We start from the raw sequence: 23,241 nt of genomic DNA on the forward strand, positions 1-23,241 counted from the left end.
TGTTTTACTGTTCTTATCTAGATGGTTTGCAGCCTTCGCTGACAGAGTTTCCCCTCTATCTGCTGTTACTGGCCTTCAACACCCCCCATACCCAATGAGGTTAAGATAAGTTCACAATATGCAGCCTGGAATTGCAGTGAGCCTCACCACTCATGCTAAGTTTGGCTACTCATGCTAAAACAGGTTATTCAAACAAAAGAATACGGCTAGTAGAAAACAATTTAAAAGTTAGTTTGATTAAACTTGCTCTGCAACAGTCTGAACACACACTTCACCACGTTCATACAACCAAGGGTCTCAGTGGCCCAAGGTAGCACCTGAGCACACAAGCAATCTGCAAAAGCAGTCAAAAAATCAGTTTTCAGCCCATTCCCAGGCACACAACAAAGTCAAGTCTGTGCGACCCAGCGCAACACAAAATAAGGCTAATCTGTGCGACCTCTGCTTCGCAAGTCGTAAATCTGGGGTGGAATTTCTCTCCCTTTTCTTCTTGGTAAGTGTTTTCCTTCTGTGGCTGTTGGACGCAATTGGAGGTCAGGCTGCCATTGTCCTAGGTTGGGATTTGGGGAGGAAGAGGAGGGAGCTAATCCTTTTTTCATCACATTAAATTAAACTATAAACCATATCTTGTAATTCCTTCTAATTAAATTTCGCACTGGAAAACGGAAATGTTATTTCTTAGTATTTTTTCACAAAACATGTCAGGAAGCACTTTGGGGAGAGGCACGGCTCAGTGTCGCTATCCGGGGCGTTGTGGGACATGCCTGGGGCTCTCAAGAGAGCTGAAGACCATTCCATGGTTGGCATCTCCCAAGTCCATCACATATACTCAACTGACTCACCTCCACACGTGCATTCAGACTCCAAGAAGAGGAGATGAGAGTGTAAATCCAGCTGAGACAGGGTCCAACCGACTAAGACACGCAAGGTCCCAGAGCTAGTCCATCCCCTTGGGCTCTTCTGGGGCAGAAGGGTGCATTCCCAAAAGCCCTTGAAACACCGCAGTAGCCCTGCAGTTACTGGGCTCTACACAACCATGGTCCTGCCCTCTTCTGCAGCCACAGCAGCAACACCAGGCTGTGGTCATTGCCAAGCTGCTTTGGGAAAAAAAGAAAAGTAAAAAAAAACACTGAGGCTTTCTAATTTTTAAAGCAAAGCTATTTGGGAGCCCAGTTTCAATTAGCTTTCAATGGGCTGCATCCCTTAAATCATGTTGGGGCTGTCTGGCTTGCAAATGCCAGGCTTTTCTCTACCGACGTAGAAATACAGCTAGAGCTTTGCAATTCTAAAGCATTTAAAAGTAATTGGCATTTTCCCCTTTGCATTCCAAGATGTGCTCATGGGAAGTAACCCAATAGGCAAGAGACTGTTTCCGAGGCCTCTGAGTTATTTTGGCTTCACGAAGGAAGAAATCCAATACAGCAAGTTGCAGCGAGGAGTTGGCTGAAGGCAAGAGCAGGCCATGAAGGAAGCAACGTGTCCCTCTCTCAGTCCTCCTGGCTTTGACAGCAGGAGGAATTTCCATCTGCTATTCAGATCCCCAGCAGCAGGGCAACCCAGCATTGCTGAGCCAGATCAGGGGGAGCTACAGCACCTTCAGGTACCAACTCAACAGACTGGAGAAACCCAGATCTGACTTGGGGACACGTGCATCACGGCTGCGTTTGAGCTGGTATGCCCTGGGTTGCACAGATGTGATCAGGAATTTCAGATTTCAAGGCAGAGATAGTGATATTGGTGTTCCTTTTGCCCAGGCTGGTGAGGACAATGAGATGTGAACAGTGGTAGAACTGTCTTCGCAGGTCAGAAGGCAGCCTGGAGCCACAGCTCGAGAAGAGACAAACCACACAGCCTTTACCTCCGAGGCTGAAACACAAACACTCCAGCGTCAGCTCTGGCAAGAGCTGCTCCTTTGCAAAACTGTTAATTCCACATCTGTAATACATGCCTTCAAGCAGGACCATGTCCCATCAGGACCAGCACATTTGGGCTCAGGACACCTGGCACAGATGTCTCCAGAACTGAGGGTTGAGGTCCCAGGTGAGAGTGGGTCCCCCACAAGCATAGCTAGACCTTCTGGTAACTAAACTCTGCCCGAGTCCCATTTCACGCATTTTAACCCTTCAGGTTTCCTTTTCTCTGCGCTGTTGAACACAGCACTTAGTCTCCTCCATTCCCACCCTAGGGAACTGTCTCCACCAGCCAGAGCACTCACTGATGTCCCTAGATGGAGATCTCTGAACTCATCCCACTGTCCCCTTCCAGCCTTCTCTACTCCCAGACCTGAGTCTGGGAGGATCATGCCAGCAGCTCTACCTTGTCAACTGAGAAATGTTCCTCAGCCCTAAGCCAGGGGGGCTGGCAGCCACCTCCAACCTGCATGAGAGAGGAATGTCAGGCATGTTGTGAAATACAAGCCCTGCTTCCCAGAACTGTCAGGCTCCATTAGCGCCAGAAGGGCCTGACAATGTAAGGGTTCTAAACCCCAAACCACCGCGCTCGCAAAGTTTCCTTTGCTAATGAACCACCCACAGGCTGAAATGCAAGCCCAAGGCATAGGTGAGGCGTCGTGTGCAAGAGAGACACAGGCAGACGCACACACAAATGCTTTTCTCTATTCATTTTCAGAGCGATTCTTTTCCCCTTCATGAGGCACAGCTGTTTATTTGCTTTTTTCACGGCTGCATCCTCAACCTGCCTTTAAAATTAAATCAAGCCTCAGCTCCAGGGCACTAGCTCCATCTCATCACACTGGAGAACAAAGCACACCTAGACAGAGAGCCAGCTGCAGAAAACGTTAGGCGTTATTAAACCCTAACACTAACCAATTTCTTGTTTGAAGTTATATTTGATGCAGAAAGCATCTGTAAACAGGTACATAAAGGTGCAAGAAGTCATCCTTAAGTTCTCCCAGGAACCAAATCAGTGCCTCTAGGTTTACATGAGCCCTAGGTTTTTAGCCCAGTTCAAGGCTCAGTCACTTCTAAACGCAAGGACAGATGAATGCATGGGTCATGTCACAACGTGAAGAGCACACAGGACAAGGAGACAGAGCCTGAAATTCGTGAAAATGGAGTAGCTGAGGGAAAGGAAAAGTCATTATTTAAATCCTGTTTAATGCAGGGCAGAGCTGAAGTCACTTCATGTCCCTGGAGAACACTTGAAACACCGCGCTGCTGGTCTTCTCTCACTGCTCTCCTGCCAGCCCCATGCTCCAGCAGCACCACACTGGTCTTGTCTGGGTGCAGAATGGGTGCAGTAGTGGCACCAAGGGGGTGACAAAGGCTGAGGGACAGGTGACAAATCTCTCTGCGCTTTCAAAGGGTGTCTTCCAGCGGTGGCAACAGAAGCACCGAGAGACCAGAGGCTCAGGGATCTCAGGGATCCAACCTGGATTTGTTCATGTAGGTATGTAAAGAGAGAAGGGAGGGGGCACTCAAACTGCTCCAGGGTTCCATATTGACCATGCAGGCTTGGGCTCTGGGGTGGCTGACATCCTGAACCCTTTTTCCTTTGTGTAATGAGACCCAGGACACAGTGGGAAGGCTCCAGCTCTGGGTGAGAAGCAATGCAGGGTCACTGCAGGAGTCCTGCCTCTCTGGACCCTACCCAGAATATTGCTTCACCATTTAAGTTCACATATTGAAATAAAAAAAAAAAAAAAAAATCAAAGTGATAATTCAAAAACAAAGAGCATAATGTCATGTGCTGTTAAGAACAGATCAGAATATTTTTTCTGTTCCTTCACAAGTCCCCTAGTTCCACTCCAGCCCCACCAAACTCCCATGCAGCAAAGCATCCTGCCCTTTACACTGTCTGTATGTAGCACACTCAATACTCACGTTATTTGATGATGATCTCTCTGGTAGGTTTTTCAAGGTCCAGGTACCAGGAAAAGAAACCAAGAAGAAAACAAAACAAAAAACAACCCACAGATTTGCCAATCAAAGAAGGAAAATAAAAGGACACTAGCACTTCATACACAACCCAAACAACACAGGAGGAGAAAATGTGCTCGCACATTATCAAAGTCTGGAGAGAACAGCCTTGCAGGGGACTAAAGCCTTCTGTGCTCAGTGCAGTGTCAGATAGTTGTGTCTACACTAATACACTTTGCAGATTTAGGAATAAATAAAGCTGAACTCTAACATGCAGTACAGTCAAGAGGTCATTAGGAAAACAGTACAGACACCTGCAGCTAACTAAAAAAAAAATCAGTGGAATTATTCACATATAAAAAGTTACAGGAACATGCATTTGGGAGGAAACAGGTACTTTAATTGATCCTTTCCAAATGAACATATGCAATAAAAATGGAATTAACACCTGTGCAGATAAAATACTTCTGCTCCCTTACACGGTGATGCTTGCATTGCATTTTCAGCTGTTCCCTGTAAGATTCCTGATAGCTTTGAAAACATGACATCATCTCTGTAATGATGCAAAGAACTGCAAGCTGCACAAGGCCTTACTTCTTGATCTTGTGGCATTGTTTTGTAGATAATTTTGCCTGTTAATAACAAACAGGACTGAGGAACCTTCTGACCTGCAGGAGCTTGGAACGTTTTTTTTTCAGAGGGCAAAAGAAGTATCCAATACCCATTTTTCATGACAGCGTGTCCGACAGCAGCCTCAGTGGAAATGAGGAGAAGATGCAGAGGGAAGCGGCTCAGAAACTGGGAAAGAAGCTGTGAACACCTGGTAAGCAAGTAACAGCAGTTCACAAATAAACAAACAAATTATTTTAATAGCTCTGCAACATGAGCATTCAAATGAATATAATTTTTATCCTGCGTAACAGCAACATCTAAAGATCAATGCAACAATGGGATTTCATATAATTTAAAGGCTTCTGGTCCCTAAACATTTTATATCTAAACAAGGCATATCTTAGTCTTCTCCACTATTTTGTTTTCATTTGGTAGGAATGTCAGTCAGTCCCAAGGCTTTTTTTTTCCCCTTCTTCTTCACCTTCTTGAAGACAGGTTTATGCTAAGAACCATCCTCCGGATTTTTTCTTCATTCCTTAAAATATTAGCTTTTACAGCACAGATCTTGTCTTGCTGGTCTTTAATCAACTGTTCCAGTTCAGCCAGATCAGCTTTTAATGGTTCTACAGCACTGTCTGTGATGCTGAAAGACACACAAAGAGCCTAATGTTATTGGGAACATTATGCTGCTTCAAGTTCCGTAAGCCTCTATAAAAAGTACATTCAATACCTGAAAACTGGGAAAGAATTTAAGTTGTGCCAACCCTTCCTGAAAGAAAGTGTAGAATAAGAAGCACAAAGCTAACAACATGGACAGAGAAGGAATATTGTTGAAGAGAGATCACCCACAATCCAACAGTTAACAATCACTTCTTGACTAATTTAGCTTTTCTGCTAAAATCTCTTTGCTTTGCAGTTATTTCACCCCACACTATACACATGACAAACACTTTGTTTCACCCAGCCAAAAGCTGCAGTCACCTGTCCCAGGGATGAAGCAGCACTTGACTCTGTGGGATATACCCCAACAAGGACCAGAGAAGCTGTGGATGCCCCATCTTTGGAAAGTGTTCAAAGTCAGGCTGGATGGAGCTTTGAGCAACCTGGTTTATTGCAAGATGTCCATGGCAGTGGGGTTGGACTAGATGATCTTTAAAAGCCCATTCTGACCCAAACCGTTCTATGACTTAAAGACACCCACATTTCACAGGGGCCCCTGGGTCCTACCATGGTACACATGGTAGCAACTATCCTTTTGGGCCTCACCACAAGAGCTCAAAGGACAGAAGCAGTGGCAGAGAGGGACAAATACAACTGCTGTGGAGGTTGCTGGCCTGTTACCAGCTATTTCCTGCAACAAACCAGCAGCTGCCAGCAGCACCAAGCTACAGCAGGTAGATGCCTGAAAACAGGAAAGGTATATGAAAACTGACCCATCGCTGGCTGCTGACAAGGGCAGGCAATCCTACACTGACAGAAAATTTAATACATCCTGTTCTAATAAACAAGTACACTGAGGCATCATATGTGAATGGGGCTGTTTGACTTTAAAACAAAAGTGCCCCTTTCCATAATGCTTTGCTGATCTTCAGGAACGCTGAACGGCCAGGGAAATGACAGACTGAACTAGCCTGCTGTCATTCTGGATTACCCGGTCACTTTGAGGACTCATTAGCTAAAGTCAGCATCTCAACATCATTTAGTTTCCCCTCTTTTCTCCCACATTAGCATAAATCACAGAAAGCATCACTAGAAACTGCACCACCATTTCCCCAATGGGATCCTTCAATTGTCTTGCACAGAAGCAAAAAAACAAAGACACGCATCCAAATCCCAGCACATATGGGAAGCATTGTCTTTTTCATGTCTGATACTCTGTAATTCTTTGCTGAAGGACTGGACAGGCCTTAGCACTACACTGATGAAATTTTGCAGAGTGCAGGGGTAAGGCGCAGTGATCTTAGTTCCCGAAAGGGAACCGAGTGGCTGTGCTGAGGCGATGCCAGCCTGACTGCAGTCTCGCACACAGCAGCTTGACTATTGTCAAGCTTGGCTTGACATGAATCTGCAAACAAAACCAGCTGGGCAGTTCCTTCTTCCCACTCCCCCTCTCCTTCTGCACCAATATCAAGGAGACAGTCTGGTCCTCAGCACACCGTGCCTGGGAACTCAGCAGAACATACGAGTCCAGTGAAGCACGTACAGTCGCTGGGCTGAGAAACCAGCTGAGGTATAAATGACTTGTTTGGTGAGGCCAGAGGGGATGCACTGAGCAAGTACATGCCTGGAGAAAAGCCCAAGACTTACTCCCTGTCGCTAGTTGTGGTGCAAAGGTGAGTGAGTCAATGCCTCAGTTTCTCCAACTGGAAAATAAAGCCAAACACCATTTCCTCTCTCTTTGCAGGGATGGTGCATTCTGAGGCCAACCACTGGTTTTAATGCCTGTCAAGGTTTTGGGCTAGAAGGTGCTATGTAAGTGCAAGGAATTAACATCATTACACTTTATATGTGAACCAAAGCCCTAATTCCCACCCCAGCAGTGGACTAAGCCAGCAACTGTAAATTTCCAACATTTAACACGTTGCTACCTACCAAGATAGGAATTAGCTAAGAATACCACGCATACTTGCTTCTGCGTGAATAAAGCACATGGATCTAGGGAGCAGCAAATCTATCTAGGCTGACTGTGAATCCAAGAAGACTGATATCTAACTCATGTTTAAGATCAGAGGACACACAACTGGAAGGGACATTCTGTTTTCAAGGAGAATAAAGACCCATTGGTGAGAAAAGTAAGGACAAAGAAACTGTTTCTAGGCCTGACCTCCTTGTATCTATTGTGCACGTTACCTTCACTCTCCTGGCTGTTCAGTGTTGTTTTTTAATCTCACACAGACAACAACTGTTATTAAAAACAGTGCAAGAACACACTAATTCAGTGGCACAAAGAGAGCAGGTTGTGACTCAGGAACCCACTACTTGTCCTGATGCAAAACATAGTTTCTTTACTGAGCTCTACCCCTATTGCTTCTTATATAGTTGTAAGAAAAAGAAAACAAAGCATCAAGGCCTCTCACCTCACAAAAACATTTGCATTTCTGCTGTCATCTACTTCATATGAAATTGAGCTGAAAAGCCCTTAAGACTTTAACACTTAAAAAAAAAAAAAATTAGACTGCAAAAAAAAATTCCCCAAACCACAAAAATGATGACAAATTTGCTTGGAAAAAGGAAGCAAAACTCTTTCCTCTCCTAAAGCCAGAAACTTGTCTCGAGAGATAAAGCAAACTGTCCCTGAGCACACTCACCTTTGCTCTTTCTGCAGAGCTTCTGCGTGCTGCCTGTTCTCCTGCCGCCACATCTGCAGCTCGTTCTTCATGGCATCCATGTCTTCCTGCATGTAATCCATGATCCTGCCAAGCGTCAGCGCATTGCGGCACAGAGTCTGAATAGACACCTGAAACTTCTCGATTTCTTTGGCTACCAAGTCTCTCTCTCTCTTCTGAGCTGCTTCCGACACAAAGGGCTTCTCCTGATAGAAAGGATGAAGAAGGAAAGCATCAAAATTTGGAAAAATATTTGTTGCACATGAGGTACTTAATGAAGGAAGTTTTAGAGGCTGCTAATGGTGAAGGGTCTGGATAAATGTTTATGACAGTCTGCAGGAAAGAGAAGAAGTGAAGCAACAGTCTAGCAAGAGATGAGCAGAGAGCTGCCATGTCCAGACTAACACTGCTACTGGGGCTGCTAGAAAGCTCTGCAACAGCATCAGCAAAATTAAATTGCTCTTCAGATCACAAGTGCACAAAAGTAAAATTAGTATTGGATCCCATAAATGATCTCACTGATGTTCTTATTTTTGACATGATCTCCCCCAAAGCAGCGGGTGTAGGGAGAGGGAACGTCCTTCTCATTCAGCATCACTTCAACTTATTCCTATACATTTAAAGGGAAAGTTCTGTGGCTTAATCATTGAACAGAAGCCCTTAACAGACATGTAATACTCAACAACACTTGTAGCTATCAATCTGCTGCTACCACTGGCTGCCAACACGTTTGCTGTGTAAATCACACATCCATCCATCCATCCATCCATCCATCCATCCATCCATCCATCCAACCTCCCCCTGCCCGCTCTGTGGGGCAATGCTGGACTGTCCCAGCATCACTCCAGAGTCCTGCCCCAGCACTTGGTGAGTTGGCATTTACTCAGTACTGCTGCAGATCATCATGCATAACGACACTGAAAAACAAGTCATGTTAAACTCTGGAGAAAGAGGATTCTGAAACCTGAAAGGCAGTCATTTGGAGAAGCAGAAGCATCCCCACTCATGTTACAGGCTGCTGCACCATAAACGTTCATTGGACCTGCTTGCCACGGTGTTTTGCTGCTACTTGGGGGCTACAGCAGATGCTGAAGGGCACGGGCTCCTCCTGCTTCTCCAAATCGCTCCCTTCAGGATGCTTCTCCCCCTCCACTGTTTGCAGCCGGATCACCAGCTCCTAATAACAGCACTTCATGCTGCACGGCTCAAGTAGACGGCGGGTATTCCGTGCCTTGTACTTCTGTTAACAGTGGTTGTAAAATCATGCAGGCTGCAGATGTGGCCTCAATAAACTCGACTGCTCAAAAATAATTCGGTCTGGTGTGCACTTCCCTCATGTGCCGCCAGCAGAGTCTCTGTGGTCAATCTCCTGAAGCCTCCTGGCTTACTGCAAGTTAAATACGGGGAAAGTGTTTGGTACAGTGGCGAAGTCACGAAGAGCAAAAGGATGCCATAAAAAGAGCAAAATGATGCCACATTGCTAACACACTGTAATAACCTTATTCCAGGAAAGCCCTCCCTGAAAACAACAATCACCATTCAAAAAACGTCCGCTGCTTTCTCTCCCCCTTCAAGAAAAACAGTCTAATTTTTTATTTCTTTCCAAGAGCCCCACAAGTCAAATTCCCAAATTGAGTTTTTTCTCTAAGACACATCAAGCTTTAAGTAAAGTTTATTTAGAGTAATTTTGCTCATTTAGCATACACCAGAAAACTAGAAAGCTCTTTCCCTACCACCCCAACCGCAGGCTCAACCAATTCCTAAGCAGAGTTCCCAGTGCTGGATAAACACAGAGGTGGCAGTGTCCTCTCGTGCTGGGACACCAAATCTACCACGCTGTCCCCTCCTGCCCTCCTACCCCATGGGATTGTCTTCCTGTGCGAGCTGTGAACTGTTTGTTCAGCTGGCAGCAGGGACTAATGCCAAACACATTTCGGCAGCCCTTGGCTTACCGGTGAACTCAGAGAGATATATATATATATATATGTATATATATTTTAGAAAAATACTTCTAAAGATTTGAAGGCTGTGATTTACTTACGTCTGATGCTTGTGTTTTACCACACATGCAGCGCATGAAAACTGTGGGACTTCTGAGTTTACTGCGATTTTATAATGTTAAAGTTGTTTAATTAGGAACTGGGCTGAAGTGACAAATGCTACTGAACTTGTGACCTTTGCTTCCTAAGTCAATTCACGAGAGCTGGCTAAACTGTTAAAAATAACACTAATCTTAATTCCTTCTTACTCAGTCCATACTTCTCTCACAGAAGCAGGTGTTTCATTATACTCCATTACATAAAATACATTATTTAGATACTTTCTGAAGCCATCCGTGTGTTTGCTATCCTTTAGGATGCAAAGATGAAAATGCTGCATCTTGACCTGTTTCATCCCTCGAGAACTGGTGAGCACCCCCGTTCCGAGCACAGCTGCTCGGAAGAGTAGTGTAGAACCCCCGCAGTGATCAGCTCAACCAGGAGCAACCCAACCTTGAACCCCTCAACAAGGAGCAACTCAATGGACAACCCAACCAGGAGCCACTCAGTGAAGACCAACCTAACCAGAAGCAACTCAACAAGGAGCAACCCAACCAGGAACCCCTGCAGTGGTCAACTCAACCAGGAACCACTCAGTGAGGAGCAGATCTTCTCCCCTGGGTCTTCTCCTTGGCCAAGCTCTGAGCACAATGGCCAACGACATTTCCATCAATGTCATAAAGCTTTTCTCCCTGTTGACCTTGCAGCTCCCCAGAGAATAAAGCTTTTTCCCCGGTGCCCCTGAAGGTGCAGACAACAGAACAGGGTCCTGCACAGCAGCCTCAGACTCAGCACACATCTCAGGTTGGCAAGAGTTTCTCTCCTGGAAATATTCTTTTGCCTCACCACCTTGCTGCAGGTAGTAAACATGTATGAACAGATCTGCAGTCTCACAGTGTTGCTCTCTATTCCAAGTCATTTTTCCTAGACAAGTTCTTGCTACGTGTTGTGCACCATCAAAGCCGTAGAGAAGGCTCAACCCGTGGCACATACTTCCCACACCTAACTGAGAAGTTACATATAAAGAAACTCACCTTCAGTTCAGCAGCAGAGCAGCACTGCATCATAACCAACAGCTTCCCAGAAGTCTTTTTGTTATGTTTTTCCTCTCCTCTCAAGTGCATGTACCACTTACTTCCCTCCCTGCCACCCCTATAAGAAGCCACAGCCAAGAGATAAGGAATTTTTTTCAAATACAACTGAGAAGCAAGAACACTCAGCCAGTCCACTATCTGAGGATATAGTTGGGTGTGTGAAAACCTGAAGAATACTTCATTTTTATTTTCCAAATGCCAAGTTCAGTGGTTTACGTTCTTGTTATGCAGGCATGATCTCCCCTATACCCAGACAGTCCCATCAGCCACACTTCCCAACACCAGAAAATATGGCATGAAAAAAAGAAATAAGTGAAAAATCCCACAATTCACTAAACAAGCAAACAAGAATTGTATACATTAAAACCATTTGAAATATGCCATGCTAAAATACACAGCTGCTCGAAAAGCTCAGGTGGAAATAAAAGACTGTGAAATATTTTCTATGAATGTGCAAAATGCCTTTAAAGTGTATTAGTAAATATTCAAAAATAATGTTAGTGTCCTTGCAACTCCAGCATACTCTTTGTGTAGTTCAATTCTTCAAAACTGACATAAGGAGGACAAAATATTATCCCATCAAAATCTATTTCAAGTACTGAAACATACTACCACTATTGAATACTAATCAGACTTAAAGAGGTACATCAACAGGCTTGTTAAAAAAGCGTCTTTGAAACACGTGCTGTATATCTAAATGGTGCAAGAACATCCAAGAGTTTTTTAGTATATCTCTCTCTGAAGAGAAGCACGTAAATTTCAAGGTACCAAGACAAACTTCCGAGCACCTGAAGGTGCAGTAGCTCAGCTGGCACATTGTCATCCCTCCTCACACGAGTTAAAAAATACCCATCGATCCTTTCTTTCCTTTCACTAACACTTGTTCTACAAACACACCATGTTATATTTCCTGCAGTCTACAGAACGCTGAGCTCAGGACAGAGAATTATCACCACGAAGAACTCAAGCTTTGCCAGCTATTGCTGATTATAAGTAATTAAGGGGGGTAAAACGGCCATATTGTCTGTTCTCAGTTTCATAATTACAGTTATGCATTAAAAATCTACGTGGGCCACTCTTTTAAATCACTAAGAATTATGGCAGATGGTTTATTACAACAGGCAACGTGGGTGGTAACAGTCCTGAATGCCACCTTTGCTCATTCTGCACAAACACCTAACAGGATATATTCAGTTTTAAGAAAAACTCCAGAATCAGAATTGTTCCAGTCTATTTAATTAGGCCGTACACCTCAATGAACTCTCCTTTCACAAAAGCCCAAGAATCAATAAATTACCCCCATATAAAAGCCTATATCACTTCTGTAGACCCAACACGCTTCCTCTCCTTCGTGTTTTTCATAAGGCACCAAGATAAATGTTTATTTTGGATTCCTGGGAAAAAGTCTGCCTTTCCCATTACCTCAATGCGAACAGAACACAACGTGGACTCGGATGCAGAGACCCGAGAAATTAAAAACCAAGAATTTTCTTTTTCTTCAGTGAAGGGGAAATTTTCAACAGGGCTCCAGAACCCACCAGAATGCACTTGTGTTTAATTTACCCTTGCTAAAGCAATTAGTATAAATATTGCGGTGTGCACAGCTCCATAAAATGGATCATTCACAAGACATCCATCCTATAGCTGGGCTGCTGAGGGCATCTGAAGTGCCTGACATCTACTAAGCTAAAGAGATGATGTTTGTTTTCCCCTCACTGTTTGAAAAGTTTCTTTCTAGAGACAGTATTTGCTTACTTTTATATAGTTTCTCCTTTGTTTCCATTTAAAAAAAATTAACAGTTTTAAAATATGAATCAAATTAGAACAAGCATCCATCAAGCACTTAATAGTTTCTACAGCCCCTTTTACCTATTGTATTTTGCCTCATTATGAAAACAGACCCAAGTAATCATAGTTTTATTGAGCTACACAATTTTCCCCCTACCTTTTTCTATGGGACAGGACAGAAACTTCATTTTGGACAAGTAATTTTGATACATTCAATGCAAAACCAACAAAGTGGGGTTTTGTTTTTAATTGTACAAAATATTTTTTTATCATAAAGGGTGTTTTCTTTTCCTGGTTTTTACAGAGTCTGCATTTAAAGTCAATTGTAACTATTCTCTAGGGATCACCATAAGAAACACTTTTACTATTCTCTCCGTGTTTCTGTGAATGTTAAATCATTTCAAATGAGCAGGATGCTTTTTCTGCTTATGCCAGGTACCGAGTTCAGTAACAGGCCATGGAATCGGAGACACAATGTTCTTTACCACTAGATTTACCAGAGCTAGTCTGACCTGTTTCTAAGTTGGAAGGCACCAAAAGAAAAGGAGAGCTCTTGAAAGGAGGCTTTCTTTTTTCGGAGGGGACTTGGAGGGGGACTTTCGGAGGGGAACTAGGGGGGCTTCTCCCCCTAGTTCACATTTGATACCTTTAAAAAGAGCTGGACTTTTCAGATGTACATAAATACCCCACCTCAGCCCCCAAAGCCAGTTTATCTTCCTTCCCATTCAGTCCATGTTAGAAAAAAGTGGGTTCATAAAACCTTGCATATTTGGTGCAGTATTCGGCACATTAAGCAGAATTCTACAAGCCTGACCACACACATGCCAATAGACAACTCTAGCAGTAATTAACAACAACAGAGGGTACTAATTTAGCCATCATGGCATTTTGGGCACCAGTCCTGCCCAGATTTCCTTTTCTGCTCACCCTGCTGAAACTCTGGGTCCACAACCTCCTTCTCTTGAAAGAACAGCCTCTTTCTTGTTCAAAAAGAATTTGCAATAAGCATGTTCCTTGTGTCAAACAACTGCTTTCACACTGGTCTATGCCCCAGAAGAATATCCCAGCCAAATCCATTGAGAAGCTTCTTGAAATAGGTCAAAGTCACCTCTACTGTGTCCCACAGCACAAAGCTGCTGCACAGCATCCTCTCCTAGGGATGGAGATCACAGCTCACTGCACTTTTATATATCCTCTTCTGTTTAACATACCCATTTGCTGTCTCATGTTGTATCTATACTGTACCCATGCAAGAGAACATTTGGTGCGCAAAGGCCACAGCAAAGGAGCCATGATAGCAGGAATATCACAAGAGTGACAAAATTCCTAATCCCGTGTTCTCAGCTTGAAACACAATTACTTGGGGACCAGTTTTTTTTTTCCTGAGAGCTGGTAGTAGTATAACAAGGACTCTCACGTGTACACTCATTCAATTTAAGCTCTTACAGTGCTTGTCCATAACCAGACTGCTGGATACCCTTCTTAATTTTGAGAAGTTCCACACTTACACCAAAAATTTCTCACTGAGGCTTTATTCAGATCACTCTGTTAATGTCACATCATCATAAACAGAGCTGTCACACAAAGATGAAAGCCCTTCTGCAGGTAACTCCTATTCAATTTTACTGTCAGCATTTCTTGTGACATATTAAGCTGGCAGGATGCTGAGAAGTTGTGCGTTTGAATGTTGAGCCTCTTCAAAATACTGAAGTGGTGGGACATAGGATCACATCTGGTTAACACGACACGTTACTAATTGCACTGACTGGAGGTGACACCCAATGTCGTGCAGCTGATGGATTAATGTAAAAAAATCAGTGGCCTGAAGAACTTTAAACAAACAGAATCAGCAATGATTGTATTTGTTCTAAGCTTAGAAGTGCATACTTAATTTATCACATTTGTAATTAACATTAATATTATCCAGGTGCTAAGCTATTCAATATCACTTGTTCCCTGCAGAAACCTCAAAGCTGCCTCTTTTCTGAAGCCTGTGAACTGTATTTGGTAGGGCAAAGATGGGAATTCTGTGATCCCACTTGCTTAACCTATTTAATAACCTGCTTACATTTTCCACACATCAAATAAATGAAGTGGAATACAAAATGTAACATCTGTTTCTTTCTCTGTTTAACATTAGAGGGTTACATTCTAAACAAATACATTTAGGAAGTCTTTTTAGGAATTTGTTAGGCTGAACACAGCTAATCAAGACAGCAAAAATCTTGTGTATTTCCAGAATGACCTCTTTGTTTGACCTGAAAATTATGTATATTATTTTAAGTTTCTGCACATGCAAAACCTACATTATGAAACTCTCACTCTTCTGTTCTTTTCTTTTTTTTTATAGAACTTCTTAAAAAGCAAATGCATGTTTGGGAAATGCAGCACATACCAGGTTTCAGAGGAATGCTTTTAACACAAATAAATGCTCCTCAGCAGTTAGAAGTAAAGGTGTGAAACATCCCCAAGAGTTCACCAGTGTTACCTTTGGATTAAGTATTAATTCACCAACTTCACCTAATTTCTAGTTGATTAATCCATAATAAATCAGGTAGATCCATTAATCACTTTATTGCTGAATATTGGACTTAATAAAGTATTAGCCAAAAGTTCCAGCACTCAGACTATAAACTGATTTTTTTCTCCCTTCATTTTCCCAACTGGCAGAAGAACAAGGCTTTAAAGACTAATGAATATAACTAGGAAAATATTTCATTCATTTTGTATGTATTGAATAGTCTAATGAAACAAGGAAAGATGAACATTCTCACTGACAGACACAAGGATGACTGTCATTTCACCACATGTGATTTCCCAAAACAAGAATTCTTTCACGTTTTCACTGTACTTTTGGTTATCTTACTCCAGAATAAAGAAGTACAACTCCATACCACTCTCCAATGCATAACGTTTTGGAATACAGTTGCACACTGGTGTAGAAGATATTTCTTCTGGAGAGTTCGATGGAAAACAAATTAAATAAAAGAGCTGACAGTCTGGGGAGAAATGGTCAAATGTCAGACGGATGCTGCTTCCCAGCAGACTGCAGAGCCAGACCTGGCACAGAACCTACGGCCACTTGAACACAGCACAGAGTTCACCGACCCGCTCTCACAGTCCCACCAACACCACAGGACGTGGTTCCACTTGGAGACCACTTGGCTGGAATAAACCACTTGAAACTCTTCCTTCTTTAATTACTTTTGCTGCCTCTCTCCAAAAAGATTCCACAGACCTGTAACTGTTCCTCCCCAAAACTGCTGGTCTGCAGTCTTGCGAGAAGAAAATCCTGCCGCTGTCTTCCTCGTGATGTTAGGAACATCACTCAGAGATGAGCCATGCTCACAGGTGATATATGGCCACACGAGCATGCCAGACCCCTACCTGCCACCCTCTGCATATCTGGTCCCTGAAATATTCCCAGAGGCAACACCACATTGGCAATGTATTTTTTACTGTCTCCCGCATCATAGTGTCTCTACCCTGTAAAATAAATTCCCAGGATTCAGTAATGTCTCCAGCTCGTGTTTTCTGTACTACATCTGTCAAGTCCCAGTCACTAACCCCGAGCATTTTTAATCCTCTTTTCCATTGATTTTCTCTCTGCTGTCAGGAGAACTAAGCTTCTCCTCTCTGGATCACAGCACCTTCTTCAAAATAATTTGAAAAGCAGTAGCAGCAAAGAAACCTAGCGCACTTGCAGCCAGCTGCTTGGATAGGAGATCAGATGATATTCCAGGAGCTCAGCGCTGCATGCAAGTTTTCACGTGATGGACCAGGAAGTCAGCACGTTTTTTTCCAGAATTAGTTGTCTATTATCAGTGCTGCTAACACAGGTCAATGCTTCAAAAGATGCAACAAAAGACAAACAAGGACTGAATGAATGTTTTAGACTGAAAACAGGCAACGGGACTAAACGGTTATTGTAGGAGGATGCAATTGTCTGCGTGCATTTTAAAAAAAATCTAAGGGTTAAAAGGGAATCATTTAGTCTTATTCAGAAAAAGCCCCAGAAAATTTAGCACAAACACCAGAGGAAGCTTCCTGAGCATGAAATCCATGTGGTTTTGTAAACGTGCCCTCATTGTCCCTTTCTATGTCCAGTGCTTGAGCTGACAGGATACAAGACCAAACAGTACAGCCTACAGCACAATTATGTAGTGGTGGAAGGCATTATTAAATGAACAACTAATGCTGTCCCAACACTTAGTCTTGAGACTGATTCAACAGCACCACCTAGTTACAAAACCAGGAACAGCTGAATCTCCCTTTCTCGCAAGTGCCAGCTAAACACACATTCCAGTAACCACCTTTACAGCTACTGCATAAACAGCAACATAATTTTAACCTTCCTTTTCTCCGAGCAGTTATATAAAGACAGAACTTATTCAAGCAGGTGAATTTTCACGTCAGACACATTCATTAGAAACAGCCAACAGTGTTTCAATGATCAGTACACAGACGTTACAAGTCGCACGTTTGTAGTAAACAGTCTATAATTCAGCAAGTTGGATAAATCTGTAATTATTCATAACAGATCGTGAACAGGAAAACTAAAGGTATTTTCCTATTTTACTAATTCATTTCTTTCTATAATCTCAGCCCTGGAAAGAATTTTCTTCCAGCCAAGCGGGCCCGGATCTCAGATAATCCCAAACTTTGGATAGGAAGATACTCCCGCAAGGGTCTGATCTGCCATCCCAACTTTCTCAGTTTGCTGGGGAAGAAATTAAAATGCTTCTCTGTATGGCAGCACAACCCATTACCACTGTACACAAAAGTATATGGTAGTATCTCTGTTTCAGAGAAGAGAATTGTTGATTTTACCCGTCCAAAATTCCAATCCTAAAAGTTAACACTGTGTCACTTTTGCTGCAGATTGTAGAGGCGATTATAAGGTCAAACTGAGTTTTCAAAACAGTCTGCTGGCCACCATGGCTTTAGTTCCTTAGGGACATTTATTTTTTTCGTTGTACACTTTCCTCATAAGCTTTCATAATATCATTACTCATCGCAAATTACTATAGTTGATAAAGCCAAGAGAGACAGTCAAGTGGTCAAGGGTTCAAAAGTCACTACTGTTTTCAGACGGCTGCTCCAATGTGGATGAGGTTGGCTCCGGCGCATCTCCCCTTGGCAACTGACCGAGGGGTCTAAGAGATCAAAATAAAACAAAAAAAACCCAAGCAACACAAAAAGCCAAAAACAACAAAAACTTCCCATTCCAAACTATTGATAGTGGGAAAAAATCAAATAAAATCAAATCACTTCATACATTCAGACCTGAATGCTGGGGTGTGCTAGGATGTTATGAGGGAAATATTTGGTGATACAAAAATGCTTTATATGGTTAACAACACCAGAAATCCCTTTTTTTTAAGACAATGATAATGATTGCTGAGCAGTATGATACTGTTCTTTAAACATCCAGAGACTGAAACAATAATGTTGCAGCTGTACAAATGCAGAGCATGCCCTACTACACCTAGGGCAAGGCTGAAAAAAGCAGACTTTGTTCTGGAAAACAATAAAAGGCTAAAGAAGGCTCCCAGGAAAACCAAACTAGGAAAAAAAATAAAAGAAGAAAACAAAACACCACAAAAATTAAATGTGAGAAAGAGCACCACACAGAGATGGTGACAATATCTGACAGCTTAATGGAGAAAAGAAGCAGCATAACACATCAAGGCATCAAGGAAGAAAGCTTGCTCATAAATGGAAAAAACACATTTAAGGCAGAGAAAAAGGTCACAATTACAATATTTAATATTCACAGGTCTATGAAAGCCATTACCATCTTACCCTCTCTGTTGTCTTTGATGATTTCTGTGATGCCTCATAATCTTTCTTTGTTTCTAGGATTCTCTTTACAAGCCCACCTGTTGAAAAATCAGTATATTTCTCAGGGTTGGTTGGCACAAAAATATCATTTTAAACATTTGGACAATAAAACCAAAGCCAACTCCTTAATTTTTTTCAATGTAAACAATTTTTAGAGCAACATGAACAGCATTCTGTTATATACTTAAATCACTGAGATACAAGCTATTTATTATTTCATCTGTTTTCTCCAGCATCCTCTAAAATCAAACTGTATCATCGGTATCATCTATTGAATGAGTCTTGGTGCAGAACCAGGCCCTTGAGCTGTATTAACAAAAGGCTTTTCTTTTGCACCCCTCTTTTGGAAGAATTCAAGAACTGCATATGATAAGTATATAGACAGATATACACATTCGTTTGCCAGAATCTATGGATAAAGATAACTATATAGACAGATATACACATTCGTTTGCCAGAATCTTTGGATACAGTAACTATATCTGCCGAAATCACATCCAGTGTAACCATAACGGAAGTCCCTGAATCAGAGATCTGACGTTACAAATAAGCAAAAATGTTAAGAACCAGTCCACCAATTTTTCCAAAAGCTTTTCTCTAACTTGCCTTGAACAGCCAACTCCATCTCATATCTCAGAGCTGACAAGCTGTACCTGGCCCTCAAATAAAAATTATCACTTTTATGCAGATTTTAAAATCCTGCTGACATTTAAAGATGTATAGAAAAACTGTACTTAACATCAGTGGCAAATATTTCTCAACTAAACAAGACTGCATTTGATAAATTATTTCTGTTTTCTCTTGCAAAAGTTGCAAGCTCCTACCCATAGGAGGTATTTTGCTGTTTAATTCAGCATTCTAATTGTTCAGCATGTTGTTTAAAACCATGGTTTTATGCTATATATATATATATATATAAAAACATATGTAAAAGCTAACATACCATGCTTTTCATCCTCAACCAGCTCCACTTCTGGCTCCTACACAGGCAGGAAGAGAGTTTTAGTTACAAGAAGTTTACATTGCTGTAATATACAGCTATTCAAAAATATTCAGCTAGAAGCTACTTAAACAGGTAAATTACAAAGTATGGAAAAAGGTTCTGTAATTTTCAACACGAACAGACCATTTCCATTCCTGGCATTTCTGGCAGTGGTGGTGCTGCCTCCACCACGAACTGGTCATCATCATCATCAGGAACCTGCTGGTCTGTGATCACATTTGAGGCTGTTTTACCACTACCACTCCTGCAAGAGAAACAATGAAAATTAAAACCTATTAAGATCTGCCCCAACCTATTAAGATCTATGCAGAATAGAAGAGAGAGCAGTGCCCTCCCTTTCACAAAATAAAGCAGCACCAACTAAAAGCACCTCAAATTCTGTCATTTCCATCCACTGCCCAACTCTGAAAACAGTTTTGCCATCTTTCTCTTGCAGAAGGATGTCTATCTTCCTTCTAAACACACCACTTCAGTGACTGGCACTTATCAGAGATCATGTAAGCCATTTGGTCCGTAGTTTCAAATGGCTGTTTCAGCCTTTTTTGAACATGGGATATGCACTGCACGTTTCACAGATCTCTTCTAGTCGCAGTTTAGATTAATGTTCTATGGTTATCTGTTTCAGAGTTCCCAAAGGCAAACAAAAAATAGGTATATTTTTGAACTTTTACATGTGACTACCAACCACAGCTTTTAGATAATGCACAGGATTTGCAGAAACAATAAGATAAATAAATCAGGCTTGAATTTTCCACTCTGAGTCAGTGAAGAGTGGGATGATCCATCCTAAAGCTGTTGAGCAGCTGGTGAGGCACAGAAGATCTGAGAATATTGGGGCACAAGAGCTAGAAACATCTGCTCTCCATCTCCCACATTCCTTACCTTTCTGGAGGTAAGACCTCTGAGCTTTCTTGACGTTTTACTCGGGGCGGTGCTGGTCTTGCACTGCTAGGACGGGGAATACGTCTGCAATTACAAAGAGGAATTTTCATTTACTAGAAGCAGCAGCATCGTGTCATCCAAAGGAACAGATGTACACACACACGAGCTGAGTAAACTAACCAAAGCATAAAAACACTGAAAACATCCCCAGTATGCAATCCAATATTGCAATACTTGTTATACCAGTAGGAGTCTAGGAAAATCTAGAAAATGTGTCCTAAAATAAAAAATTATGATTTTGTGCAGAACCACCTTCTGCTTTGTCTCACTAAAAAATAACTTGTGTACAGCACAGTTATTTACCATTAACAACAAATTTAGCATTAACAGGACACCCTGCAGAATAAATGGAAAAAAAAGATTTTCACAAGTGATACTGTTACACTTTGCCAGGCAAAGAAAAAGTAAATTGGGATTTAAAAGGCAATTGTGTGTATGCAATGCAATGTTCTTCTCATTAGACTCTCCATGTATCCCTCATATTTTAATGTTACATTGGAGCACTTCATGGATTAAGAAAATAAGTCAGAAACACTTCACAAAGTTAAAAATTTGCTTTGTAGAAGGAAATGAAAATGAATAAAGGCAAGCATATGTGGGCTAATATTTATTATGTGATACCACTAGCAGAAATGTCTTGTTCCAAGTTTCCCTGCTGTTTTCAAATGGACTGACTGTATGACCTCCATACACATCATAGTTTGAGGCAAACAGAATAAATGATAGGAACAAACCTTTGGATGGGCTGAGGTGGAAGATCATGAGGTACTTCAGCATTTTCAGATACTGCAGCCTGCTCAGGAGCCAAGTTCTCTGCTTCTCCTTCTATTAAATGAAACAAGCAAACAATTTTCGCTTAGCTGTCAAGGCAAATCTAACTTTTCTTATGACTGACCCTATCAGCACAATACTTGAATGTGTGCTCACAAAATGCATCACATGACAAACTTTTAAAATTAGAAATAAAATTCTGTAAGCTTATATAAAAGTTAAATATCTTGTGAGCTTCCCATCTTTAAACATCTCTCAACATTCACAATTCAAAAGGGACACTGAAATGGCGTTCAAACTTTATTCTTTGTTTCTTAATATTGTGAAATTCCCTCATCTATGAAAATGACATCACCTCACTCAATTCTTCCATAGTTGCATGGTAACATCTGCAATATTTCAAGTTGCTCATTACACAAAATCATAAAAGAAAAAATATTATTTAAAAAAATCTGTATTCTCTATTACGTTGGGTTTTTTTAACCTTTCTTTTGTTTACCTTAACTTCTTATTTTAGTCTACTGGTATTCTTAGTTGACCTAGATTTGAGCAGGGGGTTGCACTGGCTGACCTCTGTCTGTCTGTCCCCTTCTACATCAAGGATTCTATGATTTGAGGGCTTGTCCTGTAATCCCACCACAATTATGTTCTCCATAGAGTTGACCCCATTCGCAATTTAAATCAAGACAGAACCAGTTTAACCGCTGCTTCCCAGTTGATAGGTTTCCCACTGAGTTACTCTGACCAGTTTATCTCTCAAATGTCAGAACGGTGACGGTATCACAGCCCAGCGCTGTCACACCTGCACTGAGCCAACCAAGGGATGCTTCAGGACCCCCCGTATACCAGATTTCCAGATTCACTGACTGTTACTGGCCCAATTATCCAGTTATTTGAGGAGAAGTTTTGTGGATCACTTTCACTTTTAATATGAACAGAAGTCATAAATGCAACAACTAATAGAAGGGAAATAATGTCATGTACTGACATTAAGAAAATGGAAAAAGTACTTTTTATTAATCTAGTTGTTGCAATAACTACCTGTAATATATTGCAAACAGTTCCCCACAGGTTCTGCTTATTTTCAAGTTAGAACCCATAAAGTTCTCATAAACTATTACTTTTTTTTTCCCCAAAAAACACTTAATCCAAAGCAGAAAGCACTTTCATAGATGGATTTTGGTATCATTTTAAATAGAAGCTACTTGGAAAAAGGCCACTGAAAGCATTCAAACACAGCTAAATTATGTTTTGTTACAGTTTAAAAATTATTTAATCCATAGCATAAAAGGAAAAAAATGCACTAAACTAGAAAAGGGCTTTATTTAAAGGCCGTATTTTTTTCTATTAGAAGTTTTTAACTATCACTGGTATGTTCAGTGCTGATCTTTTGTCACTATGTTGTCTCTGAGTAGCTGGCAAATTCACCTGGAAATAACAAGGATGTTGATTTTTCAAAGAAGATGTACAAATTCTTTAATAATAATAATCTGACCAAGTCAGGCATGAAGAACACAAGAACTATAGCCAACCTCTTACTTGGGAACTGCTACCGGGACCAGAAGAACAGGGACAAACACATTAGGGAGTAGTTTCCAACAAACTCACACTTCTCTGCTAAAGACATCACTATTCTGGTCACCAAGCAAAACACATTCATCAGAAATGAAACTTTTTTGAAAGTCAAAAGACATTGGAGGATCAAAATATTTGTCTTGATTTGTCTCCAAGCAGACGCTCCTGAAAGCTGAATGAGATGTGTGAACGGTACAACAGATTTGAGAGGCAAAGCCATGCCAGTCTACTTAGAACTACTAAAGCATGGGGACTGCTCACCCCTCAAAGTAAGTTTACACAGTCCACAAATATGAAAATTAAAGGTCCAGAGGAAATTCAGAGGCAGTTCACAGAAGGGACTACTTAAAAAAAAGTGTTACAAGGTAC

At 41.6% G+C, this 23,241-nt stretch overlaps 1 protein-coding gene across 2 annotated transcripts in view; it reads right to left on the reverse strand.

Annotated features, from left to right (window-relative positions):
- Positions 1 to 4,727: 4,727 nt before the first annotated feature.
- Positions 4,728 to 23,241, reverse strand: part of TRAF3IP1 (TRAF3 interacting protein 1) — a 41,620-nt gene continuing 23,106 nt past the window's right edge. For both annotated transcript variants that reach the window (XM_082055409.1, XM_082055408.1), the window contains 7 exons: positions 21,261 to 21,351; positions 20,467 to 20,550; positions 19,708 to 19,828; positions 19,525 to 19,561; positions 18,543 to 18,619; positions 7,799 to 8,022; positions 4,728 to 5,133 (listed from right to left, as the gene is read on the reverse strand). In XM_082055409.1, the coding sequence (XP_081911535.1) occupies positions 4,968 to 5,133; positions 7,799 to 8,022; positions 18,543 to 18,619; positions 19,525 to 19,561; positions 19,708 to 19,828; positions 20,467 to 20,550; positions 21,261 to 21,351 (800 nt within the window). In that variant the 3' untranslated portion in view covers positions 4,728 to 4,967. The remainder of the gene's footprint in view (positions 5,134 to 7,798; positions 8,023 to 18,542; positions 18,620 to 19,524; positions 19,562 to 19,707; positions 19,829 to 20,466; positions 20,551 to 21,260; positions 21,352 to 23,241) is intronic.

The sequence above is a fragment of the Streptopelia decaocto genome (assembly GCF_964273445.1).
Source record: "Streptopelia decaocto genome assembly, chromosome: 6".
Taxonomy (NCBI): domain Eukaryota; kingdom Metazoa; phylum Chordata; class Aves; order Columbiformes; family Columbidae; genus Streptopelia; species Streptopelia decaocto.